A 16962-nucleotide genomic window follows, 5' to 3' on the forward strand; every position below is an offset into this window, starting at 1 on the left:
TACTATGAACTACATTATATACTGTACTTATAATACATTATGTTGTAATTTGCTATTTTATACGTCTGGTAGCGTGTATTGGTGTAAAGATAAAGATATCATTTTCCACTAAGATATTTGTTCTTGAAGTAACATTATCGTAGTTTTTGTTGTTGATGTTGTTATTGCACATCACCCAATTTACTAATTTCGGAACCAATACGAATTCATGACGAACGTTTGAACACTTCATCGATGACGTAGTTTAATTATAAGAGTTGTTTCCACAGTGAGCATGTATACGATAAAAGTGTTAGTGATCGACTATGGCCCACAGACAAATATGCGGAATGCGAAAGTTTTATACATTGCTTTTTTCGAAATTAAACTAGTTAATGTGTCCGTTGATATACCTATTACTAAGTGACAGAACTATTCTAATTGTCTCTTCTATTTTGGGATTACGGCATGATGCTGTGCAATGGCTACATGTGGACCAAAAAGTCCCCATTGTTTGTACGTGTTTAATGGCACGATGTGTGCTGTTGCAGAAAATGTTGGTGACACGCCAGTGTTAAGGACTGGGAGAAATGATTGAATTTCCTTCGAGAAAACGGGTCACGGTCCATTATGTAAGTTTTAAGAAATAACACGATGAACAACTCGCATGACCCAGTTGACAATGATCATGCGGTCTTTATGAATGAAATCTCCAGTTGTAAAGACACACCTCCGTATTGGCCCAATGAAATCACTCGTGTGTTTAAAATGTCGGTTAGTTGAAATGTATGTAAACAAAGGTTTCAAATGCGCTGGACAGTTAGTCTTGATGCATAATGTAACGACAAGAACGGTAATAATGATTTTTTCCAGTTGCTACTGGTTACACTCAATTTTAGTTTTGTTATGAGCTAAGTTCAAAGCATAAGCTGACATACACTTTTCTTTTTATCAAACAATAAGTAGCCAATATGTTAACACGGAAGTTGTGTTTTAAAAAAAAAGAATCCCGAAATCCCACATAAAGCGGTTAGATTGTCCACCAATCAGCAAGCACATCGCTGGTTGTGGAATCCCGAGATTTAAATCGAGTTTTAACCATCTTTTTGACTCCTAGAGCTTTTATCAGCAGATCTATAGATTCAAAATTGCATATTCATACCTATTTTTAGACGATTTTTTTCTTCACTAGCGGCGCAAAGACGAGGCAATATGGTGCTGTCTCATTTCCAGAATTTGCTGAACATTTTTGTTTTGCATACATATACTGGCGAAAAATGGACAAAGATAAAAACTAGTACATTCTACATATAAAGCTTCTTTCGCTCGTTTTTCTCTATCGTTTACATATTAGACACAGATCTCATATGTTCAATAAAATGTACCAATCACTATTTGTTCTTACGTTTACGGCATATTTAATAGTTTACCATTGACATATAACAAAGTGCAGGATCACGTGACTTTGTGGTGTTCATGTAATAGATGTTAACTCACCGGTCAATCCATTTTTCTTAAGAATTTCAACTAGTGCATTAAAGATATATTTTTATGCTGCTCACGGCATTGTGAAATACATCAGAATTACTTTATTTAATAAGCCTGTGTTCTAGGCCGAAATTCGATGTGTACAGCATTCATGTACCACCCGATACGACTCGAGTTAGTCTGTTCAACAGGCCTAAGGTTAACGGAGTTAGCCTGTACGGACAGGCAATGGTTTTACCATCATACCATTTGGTATGGCGTTAGCCTGTAGATAACCTGGATAAAAGATCTGTAAATAAATAGGTTATTTATAGATGACGAAGGAAAAGGGATTAGGTCACGGTATCTCGATCTCTCAATTATTTATTGAAAATAATGAAGAAAAACGCCCTTTTAGGTCTTGAACTTAATAAATATGTGAAATATGGAATGCAAATATTAATTTTATTCAAGGAATTTAGAACATTTTAAGATTGAATATAATAAATGCTTAAGTGAATCTATCTTGTTACCGCGTGGTTTATTTGAAATACCTGTGAAATGTACAATAGATTCATAACATTGAAAAACACTATGCATTTGTTGATACATGTAGTTAAATTATATTTAAGTATGCAATAGCAAAAATAATAACAAACAAAAAGTATGAACGTAATTTTATTTAATTATTTTTTAATTAATTACCCATCTATTTATCTAATTATTAATTAATTCATTCATTTATCCTTCCATCCGTCCGTCAGTTCGTCCATCCGTTTGTTTGTTCGTTTGTGACGTTCGTGCGTTTGTTTATTGTTTGTTGGTGGGTTCGTTCGTTCTTTGGTTCGTTCCTCGGATCGTTCGTTTGTTTGTTCTTTTGTTATTTCGTTCTTTTTTGATTTTGGTCTTTGGTTATTTCTTGTTTTTCGTTTGTTCGTTCGTTCGTTCATTCGATCATTCATTCGTTCGTTCGTTCATGCATTTATTCATTCATGTATGTATTTATGTTCGTTTGTTCATGAGTTCGTTCGTTTGTTCATCCATCCATCCATCCATCCATCCATCCATCCATCCATCCATCCAACCTTCCTTCCATCTTTCCATCCTTCTTCCTTCCGTCCTTCTTCCTTCCGTCCGTCCTTCCGTCCGTCCTTCCGTCCTTCCTTCCTTCCTTCCTTCCTTCCTTCCTTCCTTCCTTCCTTCCTTCCTTCCTTCCTTCCTTCCTTCCTTCCTTCCTTCCTTCCTTCCTTCCTTCCTTCCTTCCTTCCTTCCTTCCTTCCTTCCGTCCGTCCGTCCGTCCCTCCGTTCCTCCCTCCGTTCCTCCCTCCGTTCCTCCTCCGTTCCTCCCTCCGTTCCTCCCTCCGTTCCTCCCTCCGTTCCTCCCTCCCTCCCTCCCTCTCCCTCCCTCCCTCCCTCCCTCCCTCCCTCCCTCCCTCCCTCCCTCCCTCCCTCCCTCCCTCCCTCCCTCCCTCCCTCCTCCCTCCCTCCCTCCCTCCCTGCCCTCCCTCCCTCCCTCCCTCCCTCCCTCCCTCCCTCCCTCCCTCCCTCCCTCCCTCCCTCCTCCCTCCCTCCCTCCCTCCCTCCCTCCCTCCCTCCCTCCCTCCCTCCCTCCCTCCCTCCCTCCCTCCCTCCCCTCCCTCCGTCCCTCCCTCCGTCCCTCCCTCCGTCCCTCCCTCCGTCCCTCCCACCGTCCCTCTCTCCGTCCCTCCCTCTGTCTCTCCCTCCGTTCCTCCCTCCGTTCCTCCCTCCGTTCCTCCCTCCGTTCCTCCCTCCGTCCCTCCCTCCCACTCACGACCTTCCTCCCTCCATTGCTTACTTCATCCCTCCCCCCCCCCTCCCTCCCATCTATCCAGCCAGCCAGCCAGCCAGCCAGCCAGCCAGCCATGCCAGCCCTTTATTTATTCATTCATTTTTTGATGTATTTAATAATTTATTTACTTATTTTGTGTTCAACCTTTTAGCTTTTTTTAGTTAATTAAATGTATTACTTTTCTTTTTAAATATATTGTTGTAACAAACATACAAAATAAAATTATATAAAACGTTCTAAATTGAAATAGTGTAAATTATTAAAATTAAAAAGAAATAACATCGGTGAAGTTCCATGGGTGCTTTTCACAGTATAATACAAGTTTAAACTCTCACATACCAGGAAAAAAATTCAATGCACGTTATTAAATAACTTTATAATTTGGGCGCAAAGTTGGTTTCTATCACAGCACATACTACATTTGAAATAAACATTCGCTTGCAAGACATCTAATTGGACAAAGATGCAATTATAGTCCTTTATAAAATACGATTTTTAGCCTCAACTTATCTGTTGACTTTTAAGTAAGATATCATCTGGCTCCATAGGATGTTTATTAGTTGTTTTATTATTTACTTAATTGTATGTGTCGTCCTCAGTTGTCTCCAGGTGTCATCTATACTCTTCAATTAACAAGTCAACGGCGCTATTTTCAGACGATTTTTTATTTCAAAATTGGATTCCATATTATTTTGGCCATGCTTTCTAAACATACATGTTTCAACAATAAAACAGCGGAAGTCTACACTGTGTATTAGCAACCTGCTGTGGTGATCCCTTTCTTATCTATTTGAGCGTAAAGTTATCTGATATAGATCAGACATCGGCCGGCTATTAGTCTGACTTAAATTGGTTGTGATCCCTAAATCTTATCCATTTGAGCGTCAAGTTCATTCATATAGATCAGACATCGACCGGCTCCGTTATATAGTAGTCTGACTTAAATTTTCTGTCGTAAAGTACAGGTAAGAAACGCAAGTAGTCATACATGTGTGATTAGAATGTGTGGACAGACAACTGCGTCTAAATGAAATACTTAAATACCATATAGTTCATTTTTTGAGAACAGACGTATGCTACATACATAATATGCCATATGACTGATATGAGGACGCATATAACAGTGCTTAATGTAGTTCAAGTTATATGTACGCACACAAGTGTTTAGTTTGATTACTTCCAATATGGTTTTCTTTCCCGGCAAATACTATAATTAAGTGTATAAAAGTGCACGGGAAATATGATATGCCCTTTTTAATGATTTATAAATTATATCAGCAGGACTTCAAACTGTCATACGTAAATATACAATACACTACATAAAACATTTGATGTGTTTGATATGCGACTTAAAACTTAAAAAATCATTTAAATATAACGTTTAAATATTACGTTTTATTTCAACCTTAATTTTCACGATCGGGATATGTACCGAGCATCGTTAAAAAAGGATACTTCTTGCTACCATTTTCGTAGTTTCATAAAAAAAAACACATGTTAAAGAGTCAATTGCTTTAGTAAATTAACACCTATTGTTTTTATGTAATTTCGTACTAAATCTTCAAACTAAAGACAGTCACACTTCAGATAATCAATATACTTTTAATATAAATTGAAACGAAGAAAGAGTCAAATAAATAACCTGTGGCATTTGTTTTCGCAGTCTCGTTGTTATTGTTAAGCAATATAAATTACAGTTATCACCATTATTAAAAGGGGCTTTATCGCATTAAGGGTCCAATAAACAGGACAATGTAGCATGACACACCGACATCAATCACCCTGTCGGCATGATATGTCATAAAGTACCCAAGGCACCATTCCTCCTGCTATGTGACGATATCACCAATCGATTTTTGTAACTTCATTCAACATGCATTTTGTTTTAACGTGGCAGCATTAACATAATATACATTTAATGTAATACAATACAAATAATACAAAATATATAAAGAAATGAAATAAAAAATAAAAAATAAAAAAATGATGATAATGATGACGATGATAATGATGATGATGATGTTGTTGTTATTGTTGTTGATGATGATGATGATGATGATGATGATGATGATGATGATGATGATGATGATGATGATGATGATGATGATGATGATGATGATGATGATGATGATGATTACGAACGCAGAAAAGCTCGAACGCACAAACGAACGAACGAACAAACAAATTGACGGACGCATGAACGAACGAACAAAATAACAAACGAGCGCACGAACGACCGACCGACAGGCCGACCCGCTCGCTCGCTCGCTACTGACTGACTGAGTGACTGAGTGACTGAGTGACTGAGTGACTGACTGACTGACTGACTGAGTGAGTGACTGACTGACTGACTGACTGACTGACTGACTGACTGACTGACTGACTGACTGACTGACTGACTGACTGACTGACTGACTGACTGACTGACTGACTGACTGACTGACTGAAAGAAATTACGAACGAACGAACGAACCAATAAACCAATGTACAAGCCCGTGTACGCACAAACGGAATGAATAGATAAATAGATAGATAAATAAATAAATAGATGAATGAATAAAGAAAGAAAGAAATACATGAACGAATGAATAAACGCATGATTGAACGCATAAATGAACGCATGAATGAATGAAAAAATAAATAAAATAAATAAATTCATAAAAAAATACATTAATACATAAATAAATACATGATTGAATGAAACCCTGTTCTATTTACAATAATTTGATTATTATTTTTGGTATTTTATACTTAAATATAATCAAACTATAAACAAATCCCTAGTGTTTTCAAAATTATTAATCTATTCACTGTCAGTGTGCAATATATTTAATCTTAAAATGTTCTAAATTCATTGATTAAAAAATAAATTTATAACCAATATTTCCATTCTTTATTGGTTTAAGACCTAAAAAGGCGTTTTTCTTCATTATTTTCAATAAATAATCGAGAGATCGAGATACCGTGACCTAATCCCTTTTCCTTCGTAATCTATAAATAAACTATTTATTTATAGATCTTTTATCCAGGTTATCTACAGGCTAACCCCATACCAAATGGTATGATGGTAATACCATTGCCTGTCCGTACAGGCTAACTCCGTTAACCTAAGGCCTGTTGAACAGACTAACTCGAGTCGTATCGGGTGCATGTACACGGTTATGGTGCACGCGATTTCAGACGTATTCAATGATTTATTCTGATATCTTAAGATACGGACACAAACTGCAAAAAAGACTGGTTTTGTGGCATTAAAGATTATTGTGAATGTATTTCAATAACGTGGGATATTTTCAAAAAATTATAATTGTTGTGTTGACATTCTGTCCAGCCCGTGTGTAAATCCCTGTGAACCCCGTTGATCCTGCACCCTTTTTAGCTATTGTTTTTGCACAATAAGTTAGGCAAAAGACACAAGACATGTGTCGCCGGGAGGTTAAAAGTGTGCAGCCTGTGCGGACCTCGAACCCGGGACCTACAGCTTACAAGGCGAGTGCTCTACTGAATGAGGTTACCTGGCCGCTTACATAGCTTATCACCAATGTCGCCTTAGTTCGGTACCGTGACATTCTCCCTTGCCAAGTTGTAATTTGTCATCGAAATCGAGTGTCAGGTAACAGTGAATTACTATTCGACGGACCCACGCACAGATTCTATGGAGAACTGCAAGCGCAACGGTTTCACGTTGGGCGCCATTGTCACCGGTTGGTGAAAGGTTTGCAGCCAGTCCCGCGTTCGGTACCGTGACATTTAATACACACTTTTCACCACCAGCGACACATGTATGGCTTGATTTAAACTTTCCCGACCCAGTACGTCTCTTAAAATCATTACGTTCCCTTAAGTATTTGCCCAAAAAAATACGATTGAACAGGACGATTACCGTCGACAACGACGACGCCCATGCTGCTGCTGCTGCTTCTGTTGCTTATAATGATGCTGCTGCTGCAGATGATGATGTTGTTTAAGCTGAGGATGATGATAATGTTGATGATGAGGAGTGTCGCGAACTGCGATTAATTATACCTTGGGTGTGGATGCTGGATCTGATATCTGATATTGTTCGAGAGAGGGTTTGTTTGTTTTAGATTAAATGTGCTCTGTTGTGAGAGAGTTGACATTTTCGGGCTGTTTTATGTTGTGAATGTTGCTAAGTGTGTGTCTGCTTTGTGATTGTGGACAAAATTGTAGTTGGAATTTAGGCTTTAAAGAAGAAACATCGGAAAACTTTTACTGTGGAATTATAGTTGAATTAAGACCAGCAATATTAAAATAACTAAATATTAAGTGTACAAATAAAACCAGCTTATTTTGGAATAATATGACACTTGTGTTAAAATAAAAATAAAATACTATCTAAATATTATTAAAGTGTTGTGTCATTAATGAACTCAATGTAGTGATTAAATTGAAATACAGTCCGAACAAGTATTCTTCAAGAACAATTAGGAAAATCTCGCTACAAGGAGGAAGAAAGAGAAAGAAGAGAAAGCGAATGATACTGATTATAATGATGATAATAAAAACCCTGATTGAAGAAAATTAAGAAGAAGAAGTTGATGAGGTTGGTGCTAATGAGGATTTTGCTTCTGCGTCTGAAGATGAATGGAGATTGTTATTTTAATTAAAGATGATTACGATAACGATGATGCTAAGGCAATTATAAAACATGGAGTTGATGATGACGATGATGCTGCTGCTGCTGCTGCTGATGATGATGATGAACTGGAAGACGAAGACGATAATGATAATGATTTTTAGGAGAATCCTCCAACTTCTCCTCCCCAATATCAACATCATCATCACTCTCATTTAATTATCATAATGACTGTCTGTAACTGGATGATGAATACCTGCCCCTACCCACCAAGCCTTACATGCTGGAGCCACTCCTGATATGAACACGTTTGTTTTGAATTCGAAAATAATCGCGGTATTTATCTTTGTTAACATTAAATCGGTGGCGCCTTTCTACCACAGTCGTAATTAATAACGAACATTAGTCTAGGTATACAGAGGTAAACCTTCTCATTGCGAATATACTGATTGAAATGAAATGCCTGTATACATATATTGAAAACTGTAAAATGATTGGCTGTAATTTTCCCACGTTTTATTCCGTGATCTCTCGGATGATCTCTTTTACATAAATTATGGTTTATGATTATTTTTATACTGTACTAATCAACTGATACATATAATAATTTCACGCCCGGCCTAGACAATAAAATGTAGTTAGCCCGACCTAGCTATTACATAGCCGGGGTAGATATATGATAAACAACCTGGTAAATATGGTATATAGCCAGGCCTAGATACTATATAGCATGGTTTTATTGATACATCGTCCGGGTCAGATGATACATAGCTCAGCCACGATGAAACATAAGTCGGCCTAGATGATACACAGCCAGGTCTATATGATAAATAGTCTAGCCTAGAATATACATAGTCCGACATTGATGATACAAAGTACGGCTAGATGATATATTTCTGGGCCAAACTAATACATATGTCGGCCTAGAAGACACATATCACAGACCAGTTGATATAAAACTCTGCATTAAACATAGCAGGACATTATTCATACAAAGATCAGCAATGATACAAAGATAATACAAAGCGCGGTTTGGATTATATTCGTCCGGCCGAGATTATACATACAATAGTTTACATGTATATAATGCATCATCAGGATATTATGATTTGTATAATGCATAGAACTGCTCCGATGATGCCAACAATGCGACAATGATGCGTAGGTCGGTCGAGATAACACATAGCCTTGTCTAGATGATAAACAGGCGGCTCTCATGATACGTAATCCAGTATAATGATACAAAAAATGTTGTTGCTACGTGGCGCGGTCTAGATGGTGCATAGTCCGGTGAAGCTTATACATAGCCCTTTCTTGATGCTAACATATAACGCAATCACAATAGTTTTGTAACATGGTCTAGATGAAACACTGCCTCACGTAAAGGATACACAGCAATTCCCGAATGAATCAATGCCCGGCCTTGATTAAACATAGATCAGCCTTGAAGATTCACAGCTCGGCGAAGATGATGCACAGCACGGCCTAGACGATGCGCATCCTGGTAGAGTGGGTTAACTGCCAGTATTGATGTTTTAAAGATGCAAATCTGATATACAGATTTGCCCATATGGTACACAGTCCTGCATAGATGGCACAACCAGGCCTGGCGCATACATAGTAAGATCAAGATGATATACAGCCCGGCGTTAATGATACACAACCCGCACATATTTTTTTGTTTCGTTTGAAGGTTTCATGCTGTGTAAATAATAATTTACGTCTCTCTAACGCCATTCATAACCTTTTTTTCGAAACACACATCATGGCTGTGTTTTCTATTTATAGAAGGTTTAAGATTGAACGTGAACACGTTTTTTTTAGTCAGACTCAACTTGACAAGAACATACGCAATACTGCTTCGTCAGTCTAGATTTACTGAGATATCGTCCTTTGATTATCAAATACTAAATTTTCGTTAGCAGAGTATAGACTAATAAACCAGGTTGTTTTATTGAGTTGATTTTGACTTAAACAAACCTTAAGAATAGAATGTTAATATTAAATTTCCCGATCTGATTTTAGTGATATAACCTATTGTCCGTTGTGCAAATGGTTTATTGTACACAATGCATGTGAATAGCTGCAAACAGAACCGCAGTTTCTGTTTAAAAACGATAGACCGCAATAAAGAAATTATTGCTATGAATATATCAACATGTTGTGACGTGTTGTTACTATTAAATATTTTGGGGGTCTGGGCTTTAGATTTCTTTCACGATATCGCAAATCTGACCATTTCTGTCAGCAACAAGTTTCAAAATTCTAAAACAATTGAATTTTATGCTCCAAAGCAAAGCTACGAAAATATTTTTAAGACGTCATGTTTTTAGAGGGTGGGCCTTTGACTGCAAATTTGAGGCTAAGGTTATTCACATCTCTATATTGTAGTTTTTAAGTTTGGAGAGAACATAATTGTGTGTTGGTTATTTTGCAGTATGTAAACGTAGCGTGTTTTTTCTTCTTTTACTTTTGATATTAGAAATTTCACAAACACAAAGGGTCAATAATTAAATGAACTACATAATAGTCGACTTTACTGATTTTATTACACAAATTTCGGCAAATATAACACAATTAGCTTGAATACAAAATAATTAAAAATAATTAAGACAAAATCAAAAGTTTCAAGAAACATAAAATTAAAATAAATTAAGTATAAACACCTATCACAGAAATTGAAAGACATGAAAAGAAAAGGAACGAAAATTAACGTGCAGTTACATGATTGCACATGACTTTGTTCTAATCCCATAATGGTACAACACTAATGAAAGACGTACAACATAGCTAGATCTAGTCACCTATAAAACAATAATGGTTTTCAAAATTTTAGAAAAATAAAAAAGATAGATCTATGAAATTATTATTAGACCAATTAAAACATAAATTCATATATATTAATGAAATTAGCCGAGAAGATATATAAGTCAAAATATTAATCAAAATAAAATATAGCACAGCACTAATAGCTTTTGGCAGATGTAGGAATTGCAATTTTATAAAAAAAATCATACATGTTTAAAAGTACACGACTACCATGGCACAATACAAGACTTGTTACTTCTATCTTATGAGAAATTTTGTGAAAATACACTCCCAAATTGAAAAATCTTTTTTATGTTCACCAATCACTGTCGATATTCTAGGTTTGCTATTAAAAACTTCTAGAGGGATTTCTTACTTCAAAAAACGTTCAGTGATAAATCAACATTAAGGGAAAAAAATGATTAGTGGCAAATAAACATAAAAAACCTTACACAATAAGCACTCTTTTACTATTAAAAGTAAACAAAGAATAACATATTTACATAGAGATCAACATTTAACCTTTGAATGTTTGAAAACAGAGCCAACGGATACGTTTTATAAACGTAAACATTACACACAAAAAACATGACGAACGTTTTTAAAATATTCATAATAAAACGCATTTTCATCACAAGTCGTATTGAGTAAATGTAAGTAACCAAAAAGGCATAGAAAACCAAAATGAAATACTGACACGTAAAGCAACACAAAACAGGAAACAGTACCAGAACGCCATCCCTTTACACAAAAAAACAACAATTGAAAGCCATTGATTATAAAATAAGCAATTACAACACAAGCAATCTACGTCGTGAAAACAGACGTTATGGGGAGCAACACACACGTTTGATGAACGAACGGTAACGATTGAATATCAATCGATTGATTCAGTGATGATTTGATATGCTTCTATTGTAACAAAAGATCATGGCATGATAAGAAACAAAAATATGTTTTATGCAGGACTCAATGTAATAAGAGCATTTGATTATAAACAACGTTGTGTCAAGTAAAGATCATATGTAACAAAAGCATGTAGCATGATATGAAGAAAAAATATGTTACATACAAGACTATCGTAACAAAAATATATGGTATGATAAAAATACAACGTGTTTTCTCTTTTACTATAATTCGGGGATGTAATACTTCACATCAAGATCAATAATTACATACTACGTTATCCTACAAAATATAACCATATATATTGTTGTTGAAAAAAAACGATTTTCCATCATCACCATCAAAAACAATATTATAACATTTTATATTCCAACATACAAATACAATAAAAATATATTAATGAGAACATTTGCTTCGGTCCCATTACATAATAAAATGAAATACACATACATTTGCGCATAAGGCATATTTACGATAAATAACACATACGATAAAATATATGAAGCATTGCGAACACTTTGTTACAAACAATTCGTCCTGCTACAATATTCACAAATCACAAATCATTCAACCTTTTGAATTATTTCATAATAGAACCCCTAGTATTGGTTTAATATTCGCCGGGCATAACATCTGCATTCGGGTTAAAATAATTATCATATAAATGACAAAACATTGATAATGAATTATCACATAAGTATGATAGATTACACATATTTCTTAAATATGATCTATGATCAGAAACAAATGATACTGATTCAAAAACATAATCAAACTCTCCAAGATCTTGGTGACATTTATTTAAAAAAAACTCCCGGTCTTGGCAGTCCTGAAAGTAAATATTACATTTGCCTTACAAAACATTTGCCTCCAGATTTTATTGTTGCCTGTGAGAACCGTCGTCACCTCTTCTGTTATATATCACCTGTGTTGACCGACCTCCTCTTTGGTTTAGACGTCCCATAGCGGAACCAGCCCTTCGACCAGACGACACATGGGTCCACGACGCGTTGCCATTCGGTGTACCTCCTGTATAATCGTCTTCACTGTCGTCTTCATTATCTGTGAAGTCGAAAGGCCCCTCGTAAAACGTCGCCTTCCCTACGCCCGGTTCAAACAACGTGTCGCCATGAATTCTCAAGTTCATCTCCGTCCTCTCCTCCAGGAGCTGAAGCCTCGACTTTTTGACACCTTCCTGTGGGAATTTGTCAGCGGGCATGACGCATCCTCTTTGTTCATAGCTGTCGATCAACTTGCGCCAGACGTTGTCACAATACAAGAGGTTTCTATTTCCTATATAAACAGAGCCAATATATGATTCGATCTTCAGCAGACAAAATACAATTCATCGTAATTAAAGATTTGATTTCTCTGTATTGTATAGTTGATTGGTCACTTAACCAACTGATACATTTGAACTGGAAAATATTAACGCTATACACGAACAAGGCACATTTATTAATTAATTATATCAAAAGGCTTACCGATTATGACGAGGCCCTTTCTAGCTCTTGTCAAGGCAACGTTGACTTGATTACGGTCAGTTATGAATCCGAGATTGCGTTTGCACCAGCCCAAGGTGGGATTCTTCTCAATTTTGTATTCAGGCAGGGATCGTACGGTACTGAAGATCACGTAATCCCACTCACCACCTAGATACACACATTTGACAATTTATAAGGGTACGCGTTAGAAATTGAGTTTCATTAAAACAGAAAAGCGAGTAAAACTTATTTTATTGTAAAATGCGGGCGTAGTTAAAACTAAAATACTCAAAACTCTTACCCTGGCTGGATACAACTGTGCTAACTTTATCGTCTTTCAGTTGTTCACCCTTCAGTCTGCGTCGGATCTCAGCGCACTGTGCATTGTACTGCGAGAGGATGCATATCTTGTCGTAGGATGTCTGCTCGCCTAGATACCGATAGATTCTCATCTACAACATCAAGTTATTCGTTGCATTAAATCGGTTGTTATGTAAAAATAATTGATCATAGTGTTGAATAACTTACCTTACATGAGAGAATGTAGTTGCATTCAACAAACACATTTAGAACAGTGAACTGACGGAATGAATTAGCATAAAGGATCTAGTGTGAAGCGTTACTGAAGGGAGTAATTTATTTAAAACCTAGCATTCATTAACGTACATTCGAAGGCTATTATGTATTTTTGTTATGTAAATAAATTCAGATACAACACTAACGCCGGATATGCTAAAATGCTAGTAACACAAGCTGTTAGAGTGCTCACCAATAATGTCAAATTAAAAGCAAGATTCTAAGACATACACAATAAATTAAATGATTTAACGTTACTTTGCAGTATATTCACATGAAATGTCCAGGACTAAATCAAGTTGCTGTCACGAGATGGATGTTTTTTGTTGATAAGTTTCTTCCTTTAACTGAAAAATTTTACAAACTCAATAAGACATAGTTTGAAACCATCGCATTTCTATAAACAACACATACTTACCACTTCATTGATTTCTGCTTCATTACTCTTCGATTGTTCGTTTCCGTCTTCCGTAGACACAGTAAGAACCTTTTCCTCTCCCTCCACGTGCAACAGGACGTGGGGATAGGTGCCGTAGCGGTCCATAGGCCAAATCTTCAAGGGCTGCTCTTGTGCTTTGAAGCACCAGAGACCAGGTCGCGTCTCTAGCTTCTTTTCATAAAATTGTCGTGATGGGAATTCGCAGATTTCTGGATGCTTCAATAAAATGACATGCTTATATACTTTAATACTATAATAGCTATACTTCGTTATTTTATTCCATTTTGGAATATAAATTGTAATAGCAGGTATATGTTTTATATTTTGTTATCGTTTATAGTAAAAAGTTATCACTTCATTCAATATTCTCTATTTTATCAGATAACCCATTATCACACGAGGATTATACAAATGACGCACATCCATGCAATTTTATTACCATTCGATACTGTTCATTCAGCATAATAAACTGAACGTTGCAAGAGCTGCTCGACGTGGCGTATCTCTCAAACAGCGACGTCTCTAAGCCCAGCTGTCCAGCCTCTCTACACATGATGATCGGCCGTAGCTGTTTGTGGTCCCCAATAAGAACCACCTGTTCAGCTTTTGTAGCAATAATCGGAACCAAACATTGTGGCTCAGGACACATTCCAGCTTCATCGACAATAACCTATAAAAACGGGATGTACTCTTAATTTATATTAAATATCGTCATATTAAATTATTGGAAGATCGTGAACGTTGTTTTGAAATTACTCGCCATAAATACAAGACTATAGGATTACAACAAAACATTTAAGCCTCAAAATGCTCCAAGATGTTCATTACTTCTTTAACTGTCTGGTCTGTAGTACCAACACATAAAGGCAAAGAAACCGGACAACCCAAACAACAAATTAACATACCTGGTGAACTGACGTAGCTTCCAACACTTTGGGATTTGAGCCTACTGCAGTGGTGCACAGTATAACATCGTGCTTGCGTATCTCGTCTATGGATGCCTCACGGATAAGATGCACATATTGTCTAGTCTGCTCGGGCATTGGAGCATAGTTGTTTTTCTTGAAAAAGCGGTCCATTGCTTTTATGTCCTCTGCGTAAGGTTTCCCCTTTTCGCGTATCAAATGATGTAGCGTCACTGATTTAAGACTCTCATCTGCTTTGGAAGTCCGTGTGCTCTTTTTGGATAAAAAAGTGCGCCCCGGAATGGGAAAGTCGATCGCTTCAATGGACCGACCGTACACTCTTACAAAATTTGGTTTGTATGATCCCATTCGATACAACATCCATCCTGCAAAATATAGAATGCTCTGCTTTATATTTGCATCCGATATTGTTACAATACCGGAAAACACAAAAGCACACAACCTGCATGCATTTACAAGCTTGACAATAAAATGCTCAGTACTTACTGGCAACAAGGTCAACCGACTTGTTTGATGGTCCACAGAACAACACTTGCTTGCTAGGTTTCCCTTCTTTGTGTAGAATGCGATTTATCTTGTCAAATAGGTACATAAGTTTGATCCCTGTGTAAGTTTTTCCAGTTCCTGGAAATCATAATACAAAAATATATGGCTTACAATATATAAAAACTATTGAAATATAATCTATTAGTATTCTCTTACAACAGGTGTCAAATTTGATAACAAATAGCATCTTCAAACGATATCACTTCCGATTTAAAAAATGATTATGTTTTGTGTGGTTGAAACGAAGAACCATCTAACTATTTACCAGGTGGACCCTGTATCAGCGTGAATCTTGATGTAAGTGCTTTGTCGATGGCTTCCTGTTGCTTTTGATTGTTTTTCGGAAGCGGTCTTTCATCACTGCCTTGCGTTCCGTCAAAATACAAGTCTCGCTCTCTCAATGTTGTCACAATATGTGCATGATCTCGATCTAAAGAAGCAAACATTTTTTTATTTAACACATGTGAACATTTTCTTCTTTCGTTATGTTTTCCAGGTACATCGTTTGCAGATAAATTTAAACAATTAACCTGACAATTACACAGCATAAGGTTTTAAACGTTTAACATATACATGTTAAAAAATCCTAGCTACACACACACGTACAGCGCAATACCACGATCAAGTTTATTCATGTTTTTACTAACAGAAACATTGACTTCCGATTGGCCAATATTAGACACATTCGCAACAAAATTTAAAATAATAATCAAAGCCAAACAACCTTGTTCTTCTCCTAAATTGCCCCTAATACAATACAACGATAGGGGTATATGCAAGCTATGTATATATCATCATCAGAACCTAATAAATATATTCACTGTAAGCCACATTTAGAAAAATGTCAGCGCAATGTCTCCATCCAAACAAAACGTATTACGCGAACATGTTTTTTTCTTCTTCAATTTTTAATAACATTGACTTTGACCGGACTAGACCACACTACAATACCAAGCTAGGTCTCCATGCAAGCTTGCTATATCTCAAGGTCGGAATATGAAATGACACTCCACGTTAAGATAATCATCGAATGAAGTCCAGAAAGTAAATGGAGAGTGCTGAATACGATAAACGCAAATGGATAACGGAAAAAAACACGAAGGTATCAACACCTGTGTCGACACTATTTTGAAAACTAGTATTAAACTATGGTTACCGCTTTGAAACATATTAAACCATCTCTTAACTACACATTCTTACCAAGATCTGGTATTTTGGTGTTGAGGGCAATTTTTACCGCCAAAGAATTGCCACATGATTTTAGCTTCTTGATAAACGTTTCTGTCCTCCTGCAACATGAAAATAACGAGTCTTTTTATTTAACATACTTTTTTCATATTCAACAATTGTCGAAATCCGTTTTCATTTACATTAATATATACACTTTCATTTAGTAATATTCATTATGAATACACTATTTAGTT

The 16962-nt window shown here is 36.3% G+C and overlaps 1 protein-coding gene across 2 annotated transcripts in view; it reads right to left on the reverse strand.

Annotated features, from left to right (window-relative positions):
* Positions 1-16962, reverse strand: part of LOC127860496 (helicase with zinc finger domain 2-like) — a 268978-nt gene that overhangs the window by 233443 nt on the left and 18573 nt on the right. The window contains exons 12-20 of one of the 2 annotated variants that reach the window (XR_008039821.1): positions 16739-16827; positions 15804-15968; positions 15479-15616; positions 14972-15357; positions 14506-14736; positions 14046-14282; positions 13353-13503; positions 13052-13219; positions 10658-12860 (exon numbers count right to left, since the gene is read on the reverse strand). Coding sequence is in view for 1 of the 2 variants with exons in the window: in XM_052398602.1 (XP_052254562.1) it covers positions 12445-12860; positions 13052-13219; positions 13353-13503; positions 14046-14282; positions 14506-14736; positions 14972-15357; positions 15479-15616; positions 15804-15968; positions 16739-16827 (1981 nt within the window). In the remaining variant the exon portion in view is untranslated. Of the gene's footprint in view, positions 1-10380; positions 12861-13051; positions 13220-13352; positions 13504-14045; positions 14283-14505; positions 14737-14971; positions 15358-15478; positions 15617-15803; positions 15969-16738; positions 16828-16962 lie in introns of those variants that run through there. The other variant, XM_052398602.1, reaches the window with a different exon arrangement.

The sequence above is a fragment of the Dreissena polymorpha genome, chromosome 15 (assembly GCF_020536995.1).
Source record: "Dreissena polymorpha isolate Duluth1 chromosome 15, UMN_Dpol_1.0, whole genome shotgun sequence".
NCBI classification, from domain to species: domain Eukaryota; kingdom Metazoa; phylum Mollusca; class Bivalvia; order Myida; family Dreissenidae; genus Dreissena; species Dreissena polymorpha.